The sequence below is a fragment of the Gracilinanus agilis genome, chromosome 1 (assembly GCF_016433145.1).
Source record: "Gracilinanus agilis isolate LMUSP501 chromosome 1, AgileGrace, whole genome shotgun sequence".
Lineage (NCBI taxonomy): Eukaryota > Metazoa > Chordata > Mammalia > Didelphimorphia > Didelphidae > Gracilinanus > Gracilinanus agilis.
This window is the reverse complement of record NC_058130.1, coordinates 738,933,039-738,954,718: the sequence shown is the minus strand read 5'-3', so window position 1 is coordinate 738,954,718 and position 21,680 is coordinate 738,933,039. Positions and strand designations below refer to the sequence as shown.

General features: G+C 43.6%; 1 protein-coding gene across 1 annotated transcript in view; it reads right to left on the bottom strand.

Moving 5' to 3' along the window:
• INSR (insulin receptor) overlaps positions 1-21,680 on the bottom strand; it is a 167,501-nt gene that overhangs the window by 118,371 nt on the left and 27,450 nt on the right. Inside the window, exon 4 of the mRNA XM_044685385.1 lies at positions 20,559-21,110. Coding sequence (XP_044541320.1) covers positions 20,559-21,110 — 552 coding nt within the window. The remainder of the gene's footprint in view (positions 1-20,558; positions 21,111-21,680) is intronic.

The window sequence follows — 21,680 nt, the reverse complement described above, 5'->3', positions numbered from 1 at the left end:
AGAGAGAGAGAGAGAGAGAGAGAGAGAGAGAGAGAGAGAGAGAGAGAGAGAGAGAGAGATGAGGGTACTAGGAAAGAATGCTGTATACGATGTCAGAGGCAAACACTGTATCAGGTGATTTTACTTTCATTACAAGGGAGGGTTCAATATTGGAAGGGAGGATTTGGGGGATTTTCTTTTTTTTTTCTCCCCCCTCAAAATTGTGATTTTTTTAAATGAATTTTCTTTGAAAAGGCAGGTCTGAGGGCCCTGACTTACTCTGGAAAAGCTATGATATACCTGAAATGTTACCAAATCACTGTTGTGTAATATCTTCTCCAAGGAGAAAGTGCCCAAATGGTGTTCTGACTTGAAAAACCCCATTAAGCATTGTAAACAACTATTACACATGTTACATGTTACTTGCACCACTGGAGATCAGTGAACTGTATGGGGACTGGACGTTTAGAAACTTTCCACTGGGGAAGGTGACTTCAAGCTCTTGGAGAAAAGCATGGAACAAATCTTGCTGTCTCAAGCCAAAGCATCTGTGCAAGGATCCAACCAGCCGATGTGGGATAATGCAAAGAGCCCTGGATTTGGAAGCAAGAGGGCCAAGGTTCAAATCCCCGCTCAGTTCCATAATACTGTACTCATTTGAACCCTTGCCCCTTCCTGAGCCTCGGTTTACCCTGCTTATAAAATGACTGGGAAACTGTCAGGACTAGATGACTTCTAAGGCCAGTTATAAATCCTGGGATTCTATGAAACCATACTATTCTAGAGAAGAGACTATTCCATCCAGACCCATCATCCAAGTTGCAGGAGGCTCTCTGCCAACATCACAGAGCAATTTCTGAGAAATGGGCTCATTCTCAAATTAATATGACTATCTTCCGCCTCTTCCCAAACTGCCTAACCGAGGTTCAAAAATGGTAGTGTTTCCCCTTTGTGGGGAAGCTGCTATTGAGATGGTTTCCCAATGCCCCAACTCTGAGCTAATCTAAGGGAACCTGGGTTTCCTGGGCAGTCATCATCCCTGGCCCGAACGCCAACCCTGGCAGCTGGTGTGGGGAGAGCTTCCCCCCCAGTGATGGGAAGGGAAATAAATGGAGAGAAAGGAAGGACAGCTATATCCTGAATTTAAATAAAGCATCAAAGTTCCTGAAGGAAAGAGAAGTATTCACAGAGAGAATCTGGTGGGAGGAAGCTCAGCCAGGCTGGGAAGTCTCCTTCAAGTCCCACATTGGTCATTCCTTCTGGGATCTATGGAAGCCCAACCCAGGCACTGTAGGGGAAGCACAGGACACGGAGCCAGGAGATCAAAAGTTTAGGGCTGGAGAGGACCTTAGAGATCGGGCAGACCCATTGCTTCATTTTACAGATGAGGAAACTGAGGCCCAGAGTGGTAATAAAGTGACTTACCCTTATCTTAGTTACACAAGTTCAAAGCTAGGGTTCAAAACCCAGGTTTTCTGACTCTCAGCCCAGCACTCTTTACACTGCTCCTTAGACTCTGAGGATAATAATGAGGATGATGTTTTATAGAGTATCACATTTACATACAGCATCACTCAAAACAATGCTGGGAGGCAGGTGCTACTATTATTCCCATTTTACAGATGAGGAAACTGAGGCTGAGAGGGGTTAAATGATGTACTGGGAATCATGCAGCCAGTTTCCACAACTGTAAAATGGGGATGATAATAGCACCTACTTCCCAGGGTCGTTTTAAGAATCAAATAAGAATATAGCTGTGAGGTGCTTAGCACAGTGCCTGAGAGTAGGCACTTTAGAAATGCTAGCTGTTATTATTAATAATTATTAAGCATGGCCTCCATAATGGATCTTCCTGACTGCAAGCCCTACATTCTATCCACTAGCCCCAAGCAATGACCCATAGCTCAGTCCCCCTTCCCTAAAACTGATTCCCCCTCCTAAGCAAGCCCTTCTCTGTCTATCAATAGTGCCCCAAAGCTTCACCTCCAATCTTTTCCCCACCCCATTCCAATCTCCTAGAGTCACAGCGCCTCAGAACTGGGATCTCAATAGGCATCTAGTCCAAAACCAGCCTGGAATATGAATTGCTGCTACAACATCCCTGCCAAATGGTCATCAAACTTCTGTACTTGAACACCTTCAGGGACGGTGAACTCACTATCTAATACAGCAACCTAGTTGTAAAAATGGTTTTTTTCTTTCAAAATCCCACTGACAGTTGATTCTCTGCTCTGTAAAAGCCTCCTCAGCAAGCAGCTAGCCAGGAGGCACAGGGCAGGGTGCTGGTCCTGGAGTCAGGAAGACCCAAGTTCAAATCCAGCTTCTGTCATTTACTAGCTATGTGACTCAGGGCAAGTTAATTAACATCTGCCTCAGTTTCTTCACCTGTAAAATGGGGGTAATAATAGTAGCTACCTCTCAAGGCTGCTGTGAGTCAAATGAAATAATACTGTAGAACCCTTAGCACAGAGCCTAGCCACAGTAGGTGCTATCTAAATGCTTATCTTCCCTCCACCTCCCTGCCAGAGCACTCTACTCCAGCCACATTTTTTCCCCAAAATACATCTTCCACTGGCATGCATTCCTCTTCTTCTATATCTCAGTGCCAACGATGTAAATCCTACTGATCCTTCTGGTCTGCCTCTTTGGGGAAGCCTTTCCCCGATCACTGATCTCATCCTGTACAAATCAATCTTCCTCAAATGCCTCTTTGATCTGCCTTTCTACTTCCTGCTACACATTTCTCACCTGGCTTTCAAAACCACCTAGTGCTCTCTTCCTCACCTGGTCTAATACACTCTGCTTCTCCTAGGCGCTTATCACAGCGTAGCCTGGACTCTACGTGCCTGCCTACGGAGCTTCCATGGGGCAGCGACATCCACATTGCAGACAGAATCAGAAATATGTGACCTGGAGTTCTGCCCTGACAATGCCTGGTTTATGACCCTCTCAGCACCTCAACTGCAAAATAAGGAGACTAATGCATTTACCTAACTCCTAGGGCTCTCACTAAGAAACAGACTTTGCAAACCTTCGTAGAAATGTCTACTGTTGTTAATTCGTGCATTTTTAAAAAACCCTTTCCTTCTGCCTTAGAATCAATACTGTGAGTTGGTTCCAAGGCAGAAGATTGGTAAGGGTGGGCAATGGGGATTAAGTGACTTGCCCAGGGTCACACAGCTAGGAAATGTCTGAGGCCGAATTTGAACCCAGGACCTCCCATCTCTAGGCCTGGCTCTCAATCTGCTGAGTCACGCAGCTGCCCCCCATATTCATACATTTTGTAAACTTTAAAGCATCAGAAAAATGTGAATAATATCTATTTCCATAGTCATAGAAAAAATAACTCCCTACCTTTCCATGGTCCTGAAAAGTTTCCCCTCTCCAAATACCTCCACTGGAGCCTCCCCACAACCCCAGGAGAGCAACGATGATCACCCCCACTTTACAAAGGCCTGGAGATGCTATTGATTTCATACAGTAATAATGGCAAATGAGTCAATCTATCAAGGGCACATGATTTTGTCAATGGGATTACCCTTTCCATGGGAGCTCTCAATCCATTGATAATTTAGTCTCTAGAAGTCACCAAAGGCTCAGGTGACTGGTCCACAGTCATTTGGCCTGGATCAGAGGTGGTTATGAGCCCAGGCTTCCCTGAATTCCCTGAAGCAGTCAGTCCATGTTGCCTCAGGCATAATAGCTGACCTTCAGATGGCACCTGGAGACTTAGACAGTCATATTAAAAGGAAGCAAAGGCAGTCTCCTCCCCTATAAAATGAGAGATGGAGACTAGAATCAATGGTTCATAAACTTCTGAAGAGTCTGAAGGGTCCTCAGAGGCCAACTGGCCCAACCCCCTTATTTTACAAAAGGGGAAACTGAGTCCCCAGAACAGCAAAGTAATGCATCTGTCTAGATCTCTCATCCCCAAACCTCTTTAAAAAGCACAGGAAGTTTTTAGCTCCCATTGCTAGTGTCTTCCTTCAGAGATTAACTTTCCTACAGAGATTAACTTGTTTCTATCTTGAATATGGAGCAGTCAGGTGTTCACAGTGGATATAATTCTGAGCCTAGAAACAAAAGACTCATCATACCAAGTTCAAATCTGGCCTCAAAACACTTACTAGCTTTGTAACCCTGGGCTAGTCCCTTAACTGTATTGACCTCAGTTCCCTCATCTGTCAAATGAGCTGGAGAAAGAAATGGCAAACCACTCCAGTATCTTTATCAAGAAAATCTCAGATGTTTCTGGATAAGTCATTTCACCTTGTTTACCTCAGTTTCCTAATCTGTCAAATGAGCTGGAGAAGGAAATGGCAAACCACTCCAGTATCTCTGCCAATAAAACCCAAAATGGGGTCATGAAGAAGAAAATAGGACTGAAAAGACTAAACAACAACAACCTTGAACATACGACTAGGGTGGTGGGGAGACATAATATGATCTACCCCATTAGGAGTTCCTTGGGGGCAAGGACCATGTTTTCATCTTAGCCTTGTATATGTAGGCGTTTAATAAATGCTTGTTGGGCAGCTGGGTAGCTCAGTGGATTGAGAGCCAGGCCTAGAGATGGGAGGTCCTGGGTTCAAATCTGGCCTCAGACACTTCCCAGCTGTGTGACCCTGGGCAAGTCACTTGACCCCTATTGCCCACCCTTACCACTCTTCCACCTAGGAGCCAATACACAGAAGTTAAGGGTTTAAAAAAACAAAACAAAACAAAAAATAAATACTTGTTGACTGAGATATTGCAGGAATTGTTTTCCTTACTTTATAGAGAAAGATACTGGGGCTTTCTAGATGGAAGGGGTTTTAATATCAGATCCTAAATGGAGAGCTATAAGAAAGTTCAGAGGATATCTTATTCTATCCCTTTACTTTACAGATTTTAGCCCAGAATTTCTTGACTTTTTTGTCCTAGACCCCTGTGAATCATGCTGAGAATCATGATTTCAAAATAATTAAGGGAAGAAAGTTAAATTGAAAATGAAGATTTTTGAAATTGAAAATAAAGAAAATAATTGAAAATAAAGATGAAATTTTTTCCCCTCTGAATTTCTCCTGAAACCTCTATGGCCCAACCTCATCCCCTTTTCAAGGAAGAAATTGAGGCCCACAAAAGGAGTGTCAAGTCCAAGATCACAGAGTTTAAATAAGCAGCAAAGCTGGTCCTCAAACCCAGGTTTCCAGATTCCTGGTTCGGGGTTCCATCGATCACATCATGATTTCCAATATTTAGGCTCTCTTGTGCCCCAAATCTTCATATCCCTGACACCCCCCCCCCAAATCCACCCCAAGCCTACTTGCCAGCTCATTCACCGGTCTCTAGTGGGAGCTGCCACACAAAAAGAGGAGATAATTAGGAAATTCGGTCAATAACCTTTTGACCAGCTATTGTTAGAAACTGAGAAGGGCTTGGTACAATTTCCTCCAGGACACAATGAGTTCCTCTACAAACTTCATAATGTAGCTGAGAGCTCCCCAAACAATTACACTAATAATAGACTCCACTTACCAAGTGCTTTTCCTCCCAGAAGCTGGGGGGGGGGGAGTGTAAAGGGGAGGCGTGGAAACAAGTCTTTTACAATGGCCATTCTTACATCATAAACTGGGCTTTGAAGAGTATATTTACAAAACTACCCCTTGCCAAAATCCGCTCCTTCCAGAGGAAACATTAAAGTGGCTGCCAGCTGCTCAGACCTCCAGCAAAAGGGACCAGTTCTCAAGGTAATCAGCTGGCCCAGGGGATGGAAAGCAAGCGACAGGAGTTTGTCATCTTGGTCTTCAAACAAAGAGAGCCACCCGATGAGAGCCTTTAATAAAAGGATGCCCACTGAGTCCAGGATAAAAGGGAAGGGAGCAGTTATTTACATTGAGAAGGCTTAGGAGATGGAAAGGGAGTGAAAAAATGCCTGGACCCTGGAGTCCGAAGGCCTGGGGTTTAGTCCTGCGCCTGCTACTAAAAAAAGGAGCTGCCTGACCTTTGGCAAATCCCTTCCCTTCTCTGGGCCTCAGTTTTTCCATCTGTTACAATAAAGGGGTTGGATTAGATTATCTTCCCTCTTTCACTTTTAGGGTTTCAAATTTCCTCCCAGCTCTGACACTCTCTGTCCAAAGAACCTTCCCAACTCTGACACTCTCCGTCTGAAGGACCCTCCCAGCTCTGACACTGCATGTTCTAAGGGCCCTCCCAGCTCTCATAGTCTGAATTCTCAGCCCCCTTCCAAGTCCTGTATTCCATGTTTTAAAGTTCCTTCTAGCCTTAACTTCCTGTGATCTTCTACAAATCTCTTATCTCTTCTTAACTCAACACCTAGAACCCTGTTTTGCACCTGTTGCTGAATAAAAGAGAAACTTCACTGGTGTTCAGAGGGAACTGGTGGTGGTTTTCAGGCAAAAAAAAAAAAAAATTAACGGTTTTGTTCAAGTATGGACTCTTTAAAAAAAAAAAAAACTTTACCTTCTGCCTTAGAATCAATGCTATATATTGGTTCCAAGGCAGAAGAAAGGTAAGGGCTTAGGCAATGGGAGGGTTAAATGGCTTGCCCAGAGTCACACAGCAGGGAAGTATCTGAGGCCACATTTGAACCCAGGATCTTTCATCTCTAGGCCTGGAGGCCTAACCACTGTGCCACCTAGCTGCCCCAAAGTATAGACTCTTTTTTTTTGGGGGGGGGGCCAGTAATTCTATTAATTCTTGTTTAGACAGGGTACCTCACAATTTTGGTGACAATAATCAAAATTAAAACAGTGCTAAGACTTGAGGAATACCTTGCATTAGGTTTGATTTAATTTTTCTACCTTTTAGAACAATTAAATGATAAAAAATTTGTAAACTAAATTGTAAAGCAATTGTTTTAATAAACAGCAAAATAGTAAAACTGAGGGCAGCTGGGTAGCTCAATGGATTGAGAGCCAGACCTAGAGACAGGAGGTCCTAGGTTCAAATCTGGGACATTGCCTACCCTTACCACTCTTGGAACGCCTTGGAACCAATACACAATACTGATTCCAAGAGGGAAGGTGAGGGTTTTTAAAAAATAAAAACATAAATAAAAAATAAACAGTAAAACTTCCACACTTGGGGGAGCCTACAATCACTGAGTGGCAGGAGGAAGACCAAGTAGGGAGATGGAAAGGAAAGGGAGACAGAGGCCTGGAATGCTGGATGGATAACCCTGAGCTGGATTCACCAGGAATGGGAGACAATCACACTTTACATCTAAGATCTATATAAAAGGTCTTCAGACAAAAGCTTTTTAGGTATGTTGTATACAGGGGATTTTCATTCAGATCCTAGTCGAGCTAGATGAACTCTTTGGGCTCTGAGGTTCTGTGACATGGGCTAATGGGCTAATCCTGTGGCTGCAGGACAGAGAAACAACCCCACAGGGTGGGAAGCACGTACCCTTGATACAATGGGGCCAAGGCTAGAGAAATGGCGGAGGGCCTCAAGACCGTGCCCTCTAAGTACAATTTGAAAGAGATGAGGAAGTTGTGTTGTTTTTTCCAATGCTTAGCATCGTGCCTGGTACAAAGTAGGCAATTAATAATTGCTTATTAAACACTGGAGGGAAGAAGAGCTGGTTAAGGCATTGGGGATGGGTAGGAGGAGCACAATATTATCTTCAAGCATCCAAAGGGCTGGAAAAGAGAAATTAGACTAATTCTGCTTTGCCTTAGAGGGCAGAATTAGAAGAAATGAATATAAGTGGCAGCGGACCAGATTTCAGTCCAATATAAGGAAAAATGTATTCATAATTAGAGCTGTCCAACAGTGGAATAGGCTGCCTTCCTTGGGAGAGAGTATGCTGCTCTCACTGGAGATCCATAAGCAAAGTTCAGATCTCCACTTATCAGATATGTTGTGGAAAAGAATCTTGCCCACATACTGGTTGGTCCTCATGATCCCAGGGTCCTTTCTTCTAATGATGAGGTTCTATGACTTGCCCAAGATCATCCCGAGAGTCACCAGCAGAACCGGGGCTCTGACCCAGGTCTCCTGAACCCTGCCCCATGCTGCCTCCCAAACATCCAGAAGCATCTGTCAGCCTCTGAATGAGAACTGGAAATGCAGCCAGCAAGCCTATCCCAGGGCTCGTGCAGCAGGTCAAACCGCCCATCGAGTTCAGTCCTGGCACGGCTTGTGCTGCCAAGTCCCTGGTACAAACCCACAAGCAAATGACAAGGTGTGGGGGGAGGCAGTGAAAACTCAAAAACCTTCAAGCCTCCTTGGGAGCTAAGCCCCAGAGAGCTAAGGAGACTGAAAAGACTCCTGGCCAGAAGTTCAAGTCCCTCTCACCATGCCACACAGATCAGGGAGACCCTCCTCGTGCACACTCCAACTCTGCCCTTCTCTGATTCCTTGGGAATTTTCTTTTATGGGACTGGGAAAGTGTCCTGGACTGAGGAGACAGAGTTGGGGGCTTCGAGCTGATTCTGTGGCCAACCTTGGGTCAATCATGTCATTTCACTGGGCCTCAGTTTAGCAATCAGCAAGCTGAAAGGGTTTGGAGTAGATGGTCTCTAGGTCTCTCTCCCGCTCTGGAATTCTATGATTCTATGCTCCTAGGTGACCAACACTGGGGTCCCTCCTTTCTCACTGTAGAGCAGTTTCCCCATCGGTAGAATAAGAATACTGGGTGAAGTTTAGGACTCCCTCAGTTCCTAAATTTTGAGGCAGGACACCCACCACTCTGCACCTTATCCAGGAGCCCCCAACTTTGCCTGGGACGGGGAAAGGCCAAAGGTGAAAGGAGAGTCTTCTCTAAAAAATTCTTGAGTTCAAGGTTGGAATGGTATAAAAAGAGAAATCCTTCCCCCAAGAAGCTACACCATATGTTCAGTGGCTTCCAGCCATACCTGTCCCTTTGTGAAGGAAAGGCCATCTCCCTTCCATACATTTACTAGGCAATGGCCCTTTGAATGGGGGTGAGTCTGATTCCTCAAGATCTCCCAGCTCACAATCAGCAAAGTCAATTTACACTGATCTACATGCAATCCCTGAAGTGAGATGCCACCATTGTCATCATCAAAGCTAGCATTTACATAGAACTTTAAGGTTTGCAGAGTGTTTTACAAATACTTTCCCTTTTATCCCCACAGCAACCCCTATGAGGTAAGTGTTATCATTATCCTCATTTTATAGAGGAAGAAACTGAGGCTGAGAGAGGTGAAGAGACTTCTTCAGGAGAGAGCTAGGAGGCATGGTGAATAGGGAAGGACTTGGGTTCAAATTTGACCTCAGATACACTTCCTAGTTGTGTGACCCTGAACAAATCACCTAACCCCAATTGCCTAGCCCTTACCGTAAAACCAATACTTAGTATCAATTCTAAGATAAAAGGAGGGAGGGAGGAAGGGAGAAAGAGAGAAAGAGAGAAAGAGAGAGAGAGAGAGAGAGAGAGAGAGAGAGAGAGAGAGAGAGAGAGAGAGAGAAGAGAGAAGAGAGAAGAGAGAAGAGAGAAGAGAGAAGAGAGAAGAGAGAAGAGAGAAGAGAGAAGAGAGAAGAGAGAAGAGAGAAGAGAGAGAGAAAGAGCGCACTCAGGTCTGACTCCAGATCTTGCTGCTTTGTCAAGGGATAGGTACTAAAATTAAAAGTCAAAAGATCTGGATTTGAAGCCTAGCTATGATATAAACAAGTTATATGAACTTGGACGTGTCACTTATTCCCTCTTAGTTTTATCATCTATAAAATGGGAGAAATCTAACCTGCTCTGCTTTATGGAAATGTTGAGTCTGTTCAGTTGTGTGCTACTCTTCATAACCTCATTTGGAGTTTTCGTGGCAAAGGTCTTGCTCATTTTTTTTAATGGTTTGCCATTTTTTCTCCAGCTCATTTGACAAAATGAGCAGACTAAGGCAAACAGGGTGAAGTGACTTGCCCAGGTAACACAGCTAGTAAGTGTCTGAGGCCAGATTTGAATTCACATAGATGAGTCTTCTTAATTCCAAGCCCTCTGGCCACTGGCCACCAAACTGCCCTGCTTTATGTGGACAATCATAGGCAAAATGCTCTGTAAACCTTGAAACAAAGAAGAAATGTGAGGTATTCATTACCATTTCTTATTAATAATGAAGTTATTATTGGGGATAATCTTGGGCCTGTCATTTTCTAAGTGGTCAAGGAAAAAAAGACCCAGTCCTCCAGACAAATATCAGCATTTGTTTCTCAAATGTCACCTTGTACAAGAGGCCTTTCCTGTGTCCCCATGTGCTAGCGCCTGCTCCCACTCCCCTCAAATTATCTTGTATTTGCTTTGCATCTATTTGGTCTAGTTTCCATTCCAATAAACAGAAGCTCTTTAAAGGTAGGGCTGGCTTCATTTCTTTGCATCATCAGAGATTAATACAATGCCTGGCACACAGAAGTATTCATTAGTACTTGCTGATTATCGGATGGATATGAATAAACTAGAAAATCCGGCCCTTCCTAGTCACCTTCCCTCCATCCTTGAACAGAGGTCAAGGCCTTAGAAAACAGGTGATGGAGTTTACAGGAAGATGAGAGAACTCCCTGAAGGGTGAGTTACCAACATCCAGGAAAACCTGGGGCTTTCCATATGGAAGTACTGGCCAACTCCCTCACTGTTTACCCAAAAATGCAACTGAAGATCCCACTGGGCCATGGCAGCTGTGAGTCACAGACCAGGCAAATGTCCACAGCATGCTAGGTATGGGACAGATTCCCCAGCCTCACTTTTCCCACGGTGGCCCCAGAGGACCTTCTAACTTTTGAAGTCATGAAAGTTGTCCTTGAGATTGGAAATTTCTAGATCCTTTCAAACTGACAATTCCCTTTAGTATGAGTAGAAAAAGACTAATAGTATATATAACATATATATAATAATGTATTTATATATTTTACTTATATATTGATATATAACTTATATAACATATATAATAACATACTTATATATTTATATAATATCATATATATATTTATATATAATAGCATATAACTGTTCCCAGTATGTATGTGTGTGTGTATATATATAATTAAGTAGTATAATGAAAAAAGAGCACAAGTATGGAAATCAGAAGATGGGAGTTCAAATCTCAGCTCTGCTTCTTATCTGTATAACCTTGGGCAAGCTCTTTCCCCTTTCTCTCACTTTCCCCATCTTTAACAATGTGGAAGTGGAATCAGATAACCTCTGGGGTCTTTCAAGGGCGAAACTCCAAGACAGTATCATTTTGCTCCATCACAGGCTGATGGAAACACTCAAGAATTCCCAATCTCTCTTTGTAATGATAAGGAGGGATTAGACTTATTCTGTGTGGTCCCAGAGGACAGAACCAGGAGCAAGGGATACAGAGAGACCAGTTTAGACTCAAAGTAAGGAAAATGTTTCTGATGACTGGAGCTGTCCAAAAGGAGAAATGGACTACTTTGGGAAGCAGAGATCTGCCCTTCATCAGAGTTCTTCAAGAAAAGGCTATATGATGGGGCAGCTGGGTAGCTCAGTGGAGTGAGAGTCAGGCCTAGAGACAGGAGGTCCTAGGTTCAAACCCGGCCTCAGCCACTTCCCAGCTGTGTGACCCTGGGCAAGTCACTTGACCCCCATTGCCCACCCTTACCAATCTTCCACCTATGAGACAATACACCGAAGTACAAGGGTTTAAAAAAAAAAAGAAAAGAAAAGGCTTAGGAGTTGATTTTTGAAAGTTGCTGTAGTAAAAATAAATAAAATAAAAATTCAACATCCTGTGGGAAAAAAAAAGAAAAGGCTATATGGCCACTTGTTGGATATGTGATGGCGAGGGCTCTTTTCAGGTAGGAATTGGACTTCATGCCTGAGGTTCCTTCTAGCTTTCTAAAAAATTTTATGATTCTGTGATCACCCATGTTCCTTTACTCACATAAAACCTCATAGACTCATGGGAGTTGAGAGTCTTAGAAGCAATCTAGGTCAAGTCTTATTTTCAAAAATGTTTATTAACATCTTTTGTTTTCATATCATCTTCATTTCTAAGCATATCCCTCTCCTTCCCTAAAAAGTCATCCATTGTAACAGAATTTTTTAAAAAAGAAAAGAAAAAAGCAGTTCAGAAAAATGAGCCAATACCTCAACTAAGGTTGATGGAATGTTGCATACCCATTGTCCCCCACCAGACAGAGAAAGACAAGAAGGGCAATTTATCCTTTCTTCTTCAGGACTGAGCTTGATCATTAATATTACAATGCATCCCATTTCTTTTGTTCTTCCCATTTACATTGCTGTATTTATTGCTTATGTTGTTTTCCTGCCTTTGCTTCCTTCACTCTGCATCAATTCATGGAGATCTTCCCACGCTCCTCTGTATTCATCTCCATCATCATTTCTTCAAGCACAGTCATTTTCCAGCCCATTCACTTGGCCCCAAGACACAGGAAAAGTTCTCTCCTCCCACTGCTATTCCTGAAGTAGGAGACTATGGATGTAGAACACTGCATATGTCAAACTTGCCCTGTGCTGGCGAGTTTTACTAAACTTTTTCCCTCTTCTTTTTATTTTTTTTTTGTTCTAAAGACTAGTTCTTTGGGAAGGAGGAGATATGAGATATAGTTGACTATGCAGATGATATAAAAAACAAAAAGATGTCAGTAAAAAACTTACTTTTTAAAAAGGATGAATTTGGGGACAGCTAGGTGGCTCAGTAGATCAGAGCACCAGGCCTGCAGTCAGGAGGATTTGGGTTCATATTGAGTCTCAGACTTCCTAGCTGTGTGACCCTGGGCAAGTCACCTAACCCCAATTGCCTAGCCCTTACTATTTTTCTGCATTGGAGCCGATACTAAATATTGATTCTAAGACAGAAGGTAAGGATTTAAAAGAAAATATGTATTTTTTCCCCTGTGTTCTGAAGACACCTAGTTGTAAATTTTGAAGGCATCTTCCTTCTGTGTGTGTGGTTGTTCTTCTTTAAGGATCCAGAGGAGGCCTTCTTAACACCAGCTCCACAAACTTGTTTTTTTAATCTTTTCATAATGTTGATTTCAATGTAAAGTTTTCTTTATAATAATTCTGAGTTTTATTTTAATGCACTTAACAACATGATTCTGGAAGGGCATCAACAGGCTTCTCCAGGGACCCTCTCAGCAAAGGCCCAGGTCAGAGAGGAGAAAAGGAGGAAAATGGGTCTTTTTTTTTCTCCAGAAATGGGAAAGCTTGGGGTGCTTATGCCAGGTTGGTAGAGAAACAACCAACAGGCAAAATACACCAACTCTGCAGTGCAGATATGACAACTGGGCCACACCAAGGGCAAAGGTGGGGAGGCCGGAAGAAGACAGACAAACAAACAGCCCCTCGTAATTACACCTGCAAACTCACTTTCTCAATACGCCTCAGCCTTCAGTAAGTAGCTCACAATGTTAATTTACTTTGCGAACCCTTCATAAACAGTACAAAGGTAAATGGTAGCCCAGCCCAGCCGAGATCCAAATGGTCACAAATTCCACAGGGCTGTAGCCAGGTTAATTCTGCAGCACCATACAACAGGGTGCTAGGTCAGGAAGAAAATCAAAACAGGAGTCCAGAGTCCACTTGCTGAGAAACTAAAGCCATTTCCTCAAAATAAAAACAGTCGTCATTCTGCTTTATTAAACCCCTTCTGAGTAATCATATCTCTGGGTGAAGAAGAAGCGCCAACATGCCCATGAGGACACAACCTGGAGAGCTGGCCAAAAACCTGGCCTCCCCAGGAAGTCAGATCTTGGCTCTGCCAGGCGAAGGAGTGAGAGCCATTCATTCATTTAGTCATTGAAAAGGCATTTATTTAGCACCTACTACATACCACATTCAGTACTGGCGTCACAAAGACAAAAAACAGAACTGTTCCTGCCCCTGAGGAGTTTACACTCTCTGGGAGGGACACAGCATGTATGCAGGCAAGGGAAATTCAAAAAACTACATGAAATCAATACAAAGTAATGGAATGGGGAGGGGGAGATCAGGATGGAGTTCGAGCAGGAGCTGAGCCCAAAGGAGCTAAAAGATGCAAAGATAAAGAGGGAGAGCATTCTAGGCTATTCCCACTCTGATGTCCATTCCTGGACCCTCAAATGAATGACCTCATTTCTGGATACCCACCTTCCCTTTCTCTTTGCTAAACACTCTTGACTTTCTGGTGAACTTTATTTTTAAAAAAGGATGTATAATCACAAGGAAAATTTTAATCTACTAATTTTCCCCCCCAAAAAATAGGTATTAATTACCTAATAAAAACAATACTAGGATGTAGCTAGGTGGCTCAGTGGATAGAGAGCCAGGTCTAGAGAAAGGAGGGGAGTCCTGGGTTCAAATTTTACTTTGGACACTTCCTAGCTATGTGACCTTGGGCAAGTCATTTAACCCCCATTGCCTAACCCTCACTGCTCTTCTGCTTTAGAACTAATACACAGTATTGATTCTGAGATGGAAGGTGAGGATTTAAAAAAAAAATAGTAACTGCTGATGCTTTTCTATCACTTTAAAGTTAGAGGCTTACACACACACAAGTTCATTTGACCATAACAGCTCTAGAGGTAGGTGATAGCATTAGACCCATTTTACATATGAGGAAGCTGAGGTTCAGGTTATCTATGGTAATGAGTATCAGCAATGGGATTTGAACACAGGTCTTCCTCAGTCCAGATCCAGCAAGCTATCCACTGTGCCACCTAGCTGCTTCTCTAATTTGAGAGCAGAAAGGTTAAACCAAATCTTCAAGTATAAAGGAATTCTAATAAGTGGACTCACTGGCTTTACTGGCTTTTTCCTGCTTACTGAGCCAATCAACCTTGTTTCTCAAAGGATCAACTTGCACCACATGATATGAGTGTCATCTTGAGCTGTGAGCTGCTGCTATGTGACCCCCCCCCTCTAATGTCCCACCAGAATTCCACTTGTCTTTCCCAGAATCCCATTTCTCTTACCCAGAGCCCTCTGCTGGCTCTGGTTCAGTTCAGCCTTCCAAGCCCATGGGTTCATCCCATTCCTCCCTTCACATCTATGCCACACCCCCAGCCCAATTGGGAAGCCACCATGACCCTAGCCTGGCCCCGGCTGCTCTGTACACACCCACCCACATAATCACCAACTATACTTAACCTATGTATCATGCAGAGGTTAAGATACTCTCTCATCATCAACCTCCCTGTGAAGCTCCCGCTCCATTCTGACAAACTTAGAAAGTCTCCCTCTCCTTGTTCCAGCATCATTCCTCTTTGCGCAGAGCCTTCCATGGATCTCAGACATAATTCTACTCCACTTGAACCTGACCAAGAATCCACTCTAGGATATTCCCCACACCGCCGAAGAGATCATCTGCTCTCTGCTTAAATACCTGCAGTGATGGGGAACTCATTATCGAGTTGGGCAACCCATTCTACTTTTTAACAGCTCCAGTTGTTAAGAAATTTGTCCTTATATCAAGCTGGTTCCTGGACCCTCCACATCCAACTGCCAACTTTCCCACCTCAATTTTCCTCGTACTCTATTTGTATTTCTGTGGTACTCCCTCCCCTTTGTAGAGTGTAAGTTCCTTGAGGACAGGGTCTATAATATTCCTTTGGTCTTGGCCTCCCCAGTGCCTTTCACAGTGACTGGCACATAATAAGCACCTAAACACTGGCCCTGGCATTCGGTGTGCTTTTATCAGGTGTCAGGCACTGGGGATGCAAAGAAAACAAAAAACAAAAGGAACAATGCCTGCCTTCAAGGAGCTTATATTGGAGATTTAGGGTTAGTGGATCTGCCTGTTGTAGAGCAAATGTTTTCTCAACTTTTAAAGTCCTACCCAAAAGGGAATGGGTGGAATGGGTGGTCCTCAGGACCCACTTCAGCTGATTTTGAGGTAAGAGTTCAGGGACATCTACTGAGTCTTTCAAAACCTCAACTGGAAGGTTAACAAAGCACCTGAGGGCCAAGAGATATAGGTTAAAAGACTCACCAAGCAGGCTCAGGATGGAAAGAACAGTTGTCTCCCACCATCTGTTTCCAGAAAAGTCAGAGCCCCAATACTCCCCCACCCACCCAAAACAAACACACACACATACCACCGCCACCACCAACAATAACTTTTGAATAAATTCAAAAGATCCAAACTTCGAACACAACTTGAGGTGCCCAGGCAGGTTTAGAGGGGCACTCGTGAGTGTGTGTGCCCATTTTCTTCTGTAACACCCCAAAACATGTGCTCTAAGCTGGGAGAAAAACAGACCACATTCTCAGGAACCAAAATTAGATAAGCGAACACACAAAATGTCTGGGGCATTTTTCAAGCCCTATCACCAATCCCCAGATCAGAAGAACTAAAAAGGAAGAGATGAATTTTTAAAAATGATCAAGAGAAACAGCAAGAGGAAGGGATAAAGGTTGGGCCTTAGAATAAAGGAGATCTGGGTTCAAATCCTATCTCTGATACATACTGGCTGTCTGACCCTGGGCAAGTCACTTGATCCCAAGGAATAAACTGCAAGTCTCAATCAATAAAGGGTTTCAGTAAAAAGCTTCCAACCTGAGTTTTCTGCACTGATAAACTCTGATCCAGACAAAAATAAAACAAAACAAAAAATAAACACATCCTTAGTTAAGACATGAGACAAGGAATCAGAAACAGTTACCGCATCTCATTAGACTTGGAGCTCTTCAAAGGCAGGGATTCTCTTTTGCCTTTCTTCATATCCTCAGCATTTGGGCCAGTTCCTGGCACGAAGTAGTTACTTAATAAATGTTTGTTGACTGACTAAATCAATGACAAACAAAAACTTGGTGAGAACTGGAACCCAAGGCAAGGCCAAGGTGCTGTAATTTCCTTCTGCCTGTGACCAGCCAGGAAAGTCCTCCCCAAAGACTTGCTGACTTCTTGGGTTGACAATGGGATACCAGATGGCTAGGGCCAGGCATCCCCACGGTCATCCTCTGGCCACCCAGCCACATAGGAGGGATAGAGAGCCTTACCAATCTTCAATAAAGTGTAAAAGAACTATCATCAGAAACCCCAGCTTTCCCTTGGAATCCAGCCCAACAAGCCTTTATGAAGCTTAAGCTAAGCGAGACACTGTCCTGGGTGCTGGGGAGCCTACACCAAAAACTAAAAGGACAGAGCTTCCAGCCCTCCAAAGAGCCTGCATTCTGCTGGGAGAAGCCCGGGCTGTAGACTAAGGATATGTACAATAAATTGGGCAGAAGAGAGGAAAAGGAGAGAGCTCAGAAAAGACAGCCCAAAGAGGATGTTGAAAATTGTTACTGCATGTAATTGAGAAAGAAAAAAAATTAATTAAAAAAGGAAAAGCACAAAAGAGCCGAGCCTTAAAGGAACCAGCGAAGGAGCTCAGTGAAGGCATTCCAGGCAATGGAAGAGAACTATGCAAAGGCAGGGAGGTGGGGGATAGAATGCTGAGCTCAGGGGAACACAGTCTGGCTCAAGTGTAGAATTCATAAAAGGGAATGATGTAAAATAGGCCTGGAAAAGTCAGTGAGAGCCAAATTGTGAAGGGCTTCCAAGGCCAGGCTAAGGAGTTACGTTTGTTTGAGGTTTTTTTAGAAGCAACAGGGAGCAACTAAAAGTTCTTTTAAAACTATAATAATAATAATAATAATAATAATAATAATAATAATAATAATAATAATAATAATAATAATAATAATAGGGTTTTTAAAGGGTAAACAGGGAATCTGCAGACTCTCATGGACCTACCTCCCACCCCACCCCTCATTCCCATCCCATTGATTCTCAGTTTGGGGACTTTCTTTTTAACGTCAAATTTGTAACACAATTACCTTGGGGAGTCCCATCAGCAAGAAAAATCTTTTTAAAAACCCTTGTCAGAGGCAGGTAGGTAGCTAAGTGGATTAAGAGCCAGGCCTAGAGACCAAAGGTCTTAGGTACAAATCGGGCCTCACACACTTCTTAGTTGTGTGACCCTGGACAAGTCACTTCACCCCCATGGCCTAGCCCTTACTGTTCCTCTGCCTTGAAACCAATACAAAGGATTGATTCTAAGATGGAAGGTAAGGGTTTAAAAAGAAAAAAAGGAAAGAAAAGAACAGAACAGAAGAGAAAGAAGAGAACAGAAGAGAAAAGAAAAGAAAACCTCGATTAACTCTAAAGCAGTCAGTATGTAGTGCCAGGGGTACTGTCCACCTTCCACAAACCTCTTCTTGACTTGCTTGGGATCCCAGAATCTTAAAGTGGGAAGGACCCTACAGACCACCTCATCCAACCCTTCCGGCCCTCCTATTTTAAGACAGAGGATAAAAGCCAAGTCTTACCGAAGGCCACAGAGACACTAAGGGCCAGAGGTTGGGCCAGAATCCTGGTCTCCTTATTCCCAGCCCAGGGCTCCCTCCATTGTCCACTCCTTTAAAAAGGAACAAAATTTTCTGCCCCTGGAGACAAGTGCCACAACACAACCTGTTTCCTTCAGCTCCCCTAGAGAGCAGGTGGTGCCTCCCACACCTTTGTATCCAATAAATATTTACATCCGCATCAATAAATATTTGCTGAAGGGTTGTGTGAGCCCATTTGATGCTTCCATCTGACTAGCCTCCCCGCCTCCAGGTTCTGCCCTCTCCAATCTAGCCTCTAAACCATTGTCAAAAAATAATCTTCAGGGGCAGCTGGGTAGCTCAGTGGAGTGAGAGTCAGGCCTAGAGACAGGAGGTCCTAGGTTCAAATCTGGCCTCAGCCACTTCCCAGCTGTGTGACCCTGGGCAAGTCACTTGATCCCTATTGCCCACCCTTACCAATCTTCCACCTATGAGACAATACACTGAAGTACAAGGGTTAAAAATAATAATAATAATCTTCATGGGTAGACAGGGGGCACAGTGAAGAGTCAAGAGAACCTGGTTTCCAATCTGACCTCAGACACTTTCTAGCTGTGTGACCCTGGGCAAGTCACTTAACCCCCATTGCCTAGCACTTAAAGAGTTCTTAAAAGTCCTTAACTTCTCTTAGTTACTGTAAAACAGAAAGTAAGGGTTTAATATCAAAAAATAATAATAATCTCCCTCGTGTACAAATTTGTCCCACTTAAAATACTTTCAGTAGCTCTCAGTTTCCCCAAGAGAAAACATTTTTATCCCAACACCTAATGTCCTCCAAAATCTGCCTTTGACCTCTCTTTCCCCAGCCTAATTCTATATTACTAAATTCCAGCCTGCCTGAACTTGACAGTTTCCTGATCTCTGTCTAGATTACTGGATTAACTCTCTAATTGTCCTGTGATATCTAACCACAAACTTGCTTTCCCTTCAAGGTTCTTCCATGGAAGAACTTCAGCTGAAGAACACCAGCTCTTCCTTCTTCCTTCTTTCTCCTGAAACTGCCCTATTACATGCTAGGTCCTTGACTAACATCCTCTGCCCAGGATCCTATTTATGTGTTATTTTCCCCAACCCTCTTCCATTTCAGTGTAAGCTCCCTGAGGAGGAAGACTATAGAATTTCTCATCTCTACAACTCTCCCCACAGCAATAAATGGATTGAAAGGAAAGGTGGAGAGGAGGAGGAAGAAGGATTGGTTGACTTTGAGATATCATCGGTTCAAGGAACTCTCAGTAAGAAGACTCCCTCTACTACCCTGAGTCAGCTCCTTCTCAGGAACTATGCTCTTAGAATAGTCACCGGGAACCCTGAAAAGTTAAGTGATTCACTCAAGGTCATACAGCCAAGATGCTAATGTCAGAGCCAGAGCTTGAACTCAGATCTTCGATTACTCCGGCTCCAGAGGGTAGTAATGATCCTGACTGAATTTGCCGGATTTTACTGATGCTGCTCACAACCCAAGCCAAAAACACCAAGAAGGAAACTCAGCCCATTTTTAGCTAGGTATAATAATGCCAACAGTTCTCTCTGATAAAGAGCTAACTTCAGTTTGTCAATCTTCTTCCATACATTAGCTTTTCCAGGACTCTCTGAGAGACAAGCACTGCAGCTTATTATCACAGGCATTTTATTTTTTTTAGTTTTAAACCCTTACCTTTCATCTTGGAGTCAATACGGTATATTGGCTCCTTGGTGGAAGCGTGGTAAGGGTGGGCAATGGGAGTCAAGTGACTTGCCCAGGGTCACACAGCTAGGAAGTGTCTGAGGCCAGATTTGAACCTAGGACCTCCTGTCTCTAGGCCTGGCTCTCAATCCACTGAGCTACCCAGCTACCCCCGATTACAGGCATTTTAAAAAGAGAAAAGTGAAGGGGATGGTTGGCTTCCCATTACTGGTCACACAGCGAGTGTCAGAAGGAACACTGGGGTTTTAAACTCAGGTTTCTCCTGACCCAGGCCCAATACTCTTCAGACTGTACCACATGAACCCCTGGGAAAGGGAAGACTTTATCAGGGCCCCTAAAATATAGAATGTCAGAGCTGGGAAGGGAGGGAATGTAGAGCAGAGTCTTGGCTAAAAGGGAGGGAACTTAGATCAGAGAGTGTCAGAGCTGGCCAGGGCTTTAGAATACAGAATGTCAAAATTAGGAGAGAAAAAACCGAGATCAGAAAATGTCTAAGTCTGTAAGTACCAGAGGTAAGATTTGAACCAACTTCAAGGCTACACTATTTCCACCTCACTGCCCTTCGAGTATAACAATGAAGAACCAAACCCAGATTCCTACCTTTTTGGCAATGGCTGTGCGTCCAGCACCGTTCAATAAACTGGCCATTGATCACGGTGGACTTGCAGCTGTTGACTCCCTTCACGGCCCCAGGGCAGACGTCCCCACATTCTTCTTTGCCATCTTTGTTATCCACAATATAATTGTCCTCCACTGAGTCTAAGATCTGAGACCAGTCAATGGTTGACAAGTAACACAGCTCGTTATTCTTCTCAATGCGGACAGCCCCACGGGTGATGTTCATCAGGCTGTAGAGGCCAATCTCCTTGAGGTGGACCATCTCGAAGATGACCAGGGCATAGTTGAAAAAGAGACGGGACCCACGAATGACCGTCAAATTGGGGAAAAGGTCCTTGAGGCTCTCAAGCCCATACACTCGGAAGAGCAGCAAGTACTCAGTGATCATAGTAAGTCTGGGGAAACTAAGGTCCCGAAAATCTTCAGGCTTTGTCTTAAACATCAGCAAGATCTGTAAACTGCCCTCAATGACAGAGCAGCGCTCCAGCATGTTCAGCTGTGTGAGGTTATTCCGGATGTCCATGCTCGGGCACACTATAAGGAAAGGGAAGACAAAGAGGGCACTTTACCAAAAGGCGTGCTATGGGAGGAACCCAACGATTAAGAGCTTTTCAGTAACATTTCAAGTAATCCTATGGTCAAAGAGCTAGCTAGAGCTAGAAAGTCATTCAGAGCCTGCCCCCTTCTTTTACAGAACAGTGACTTACTTAAGGTCCCAAAGTCAAAAGGGATCAGAGTTGAGATGTGAAACCAGGTCCTCAAAGTCACAGATCTTATTACTGTGCCCTTTTGCCTTATCTTACAAATGAGGAAAACTGAGGGTCCAGGAAGGTTAAGTGATTTGGTCAAATTCACATTTCTGGTCTCTGAAATTAAACTAGGTAACAGGGGGCAGGTCAGTGGTTCTCAGAAAATGATCCCCAGACCTTTCAAAGTCCCTAAAGCAGAGCTATGAAGCATTTTTAGACTACAGATCAGGGATCTTTAAGGTTAAAACTATTTTTATAATAATATTAAGACATTATTTGCCTATTAAAATATTCCTTCCTTTTCCAACTACCTAACTGTGTGAGGCCAGCTTTTCCTCATATATTTCAACCAAAA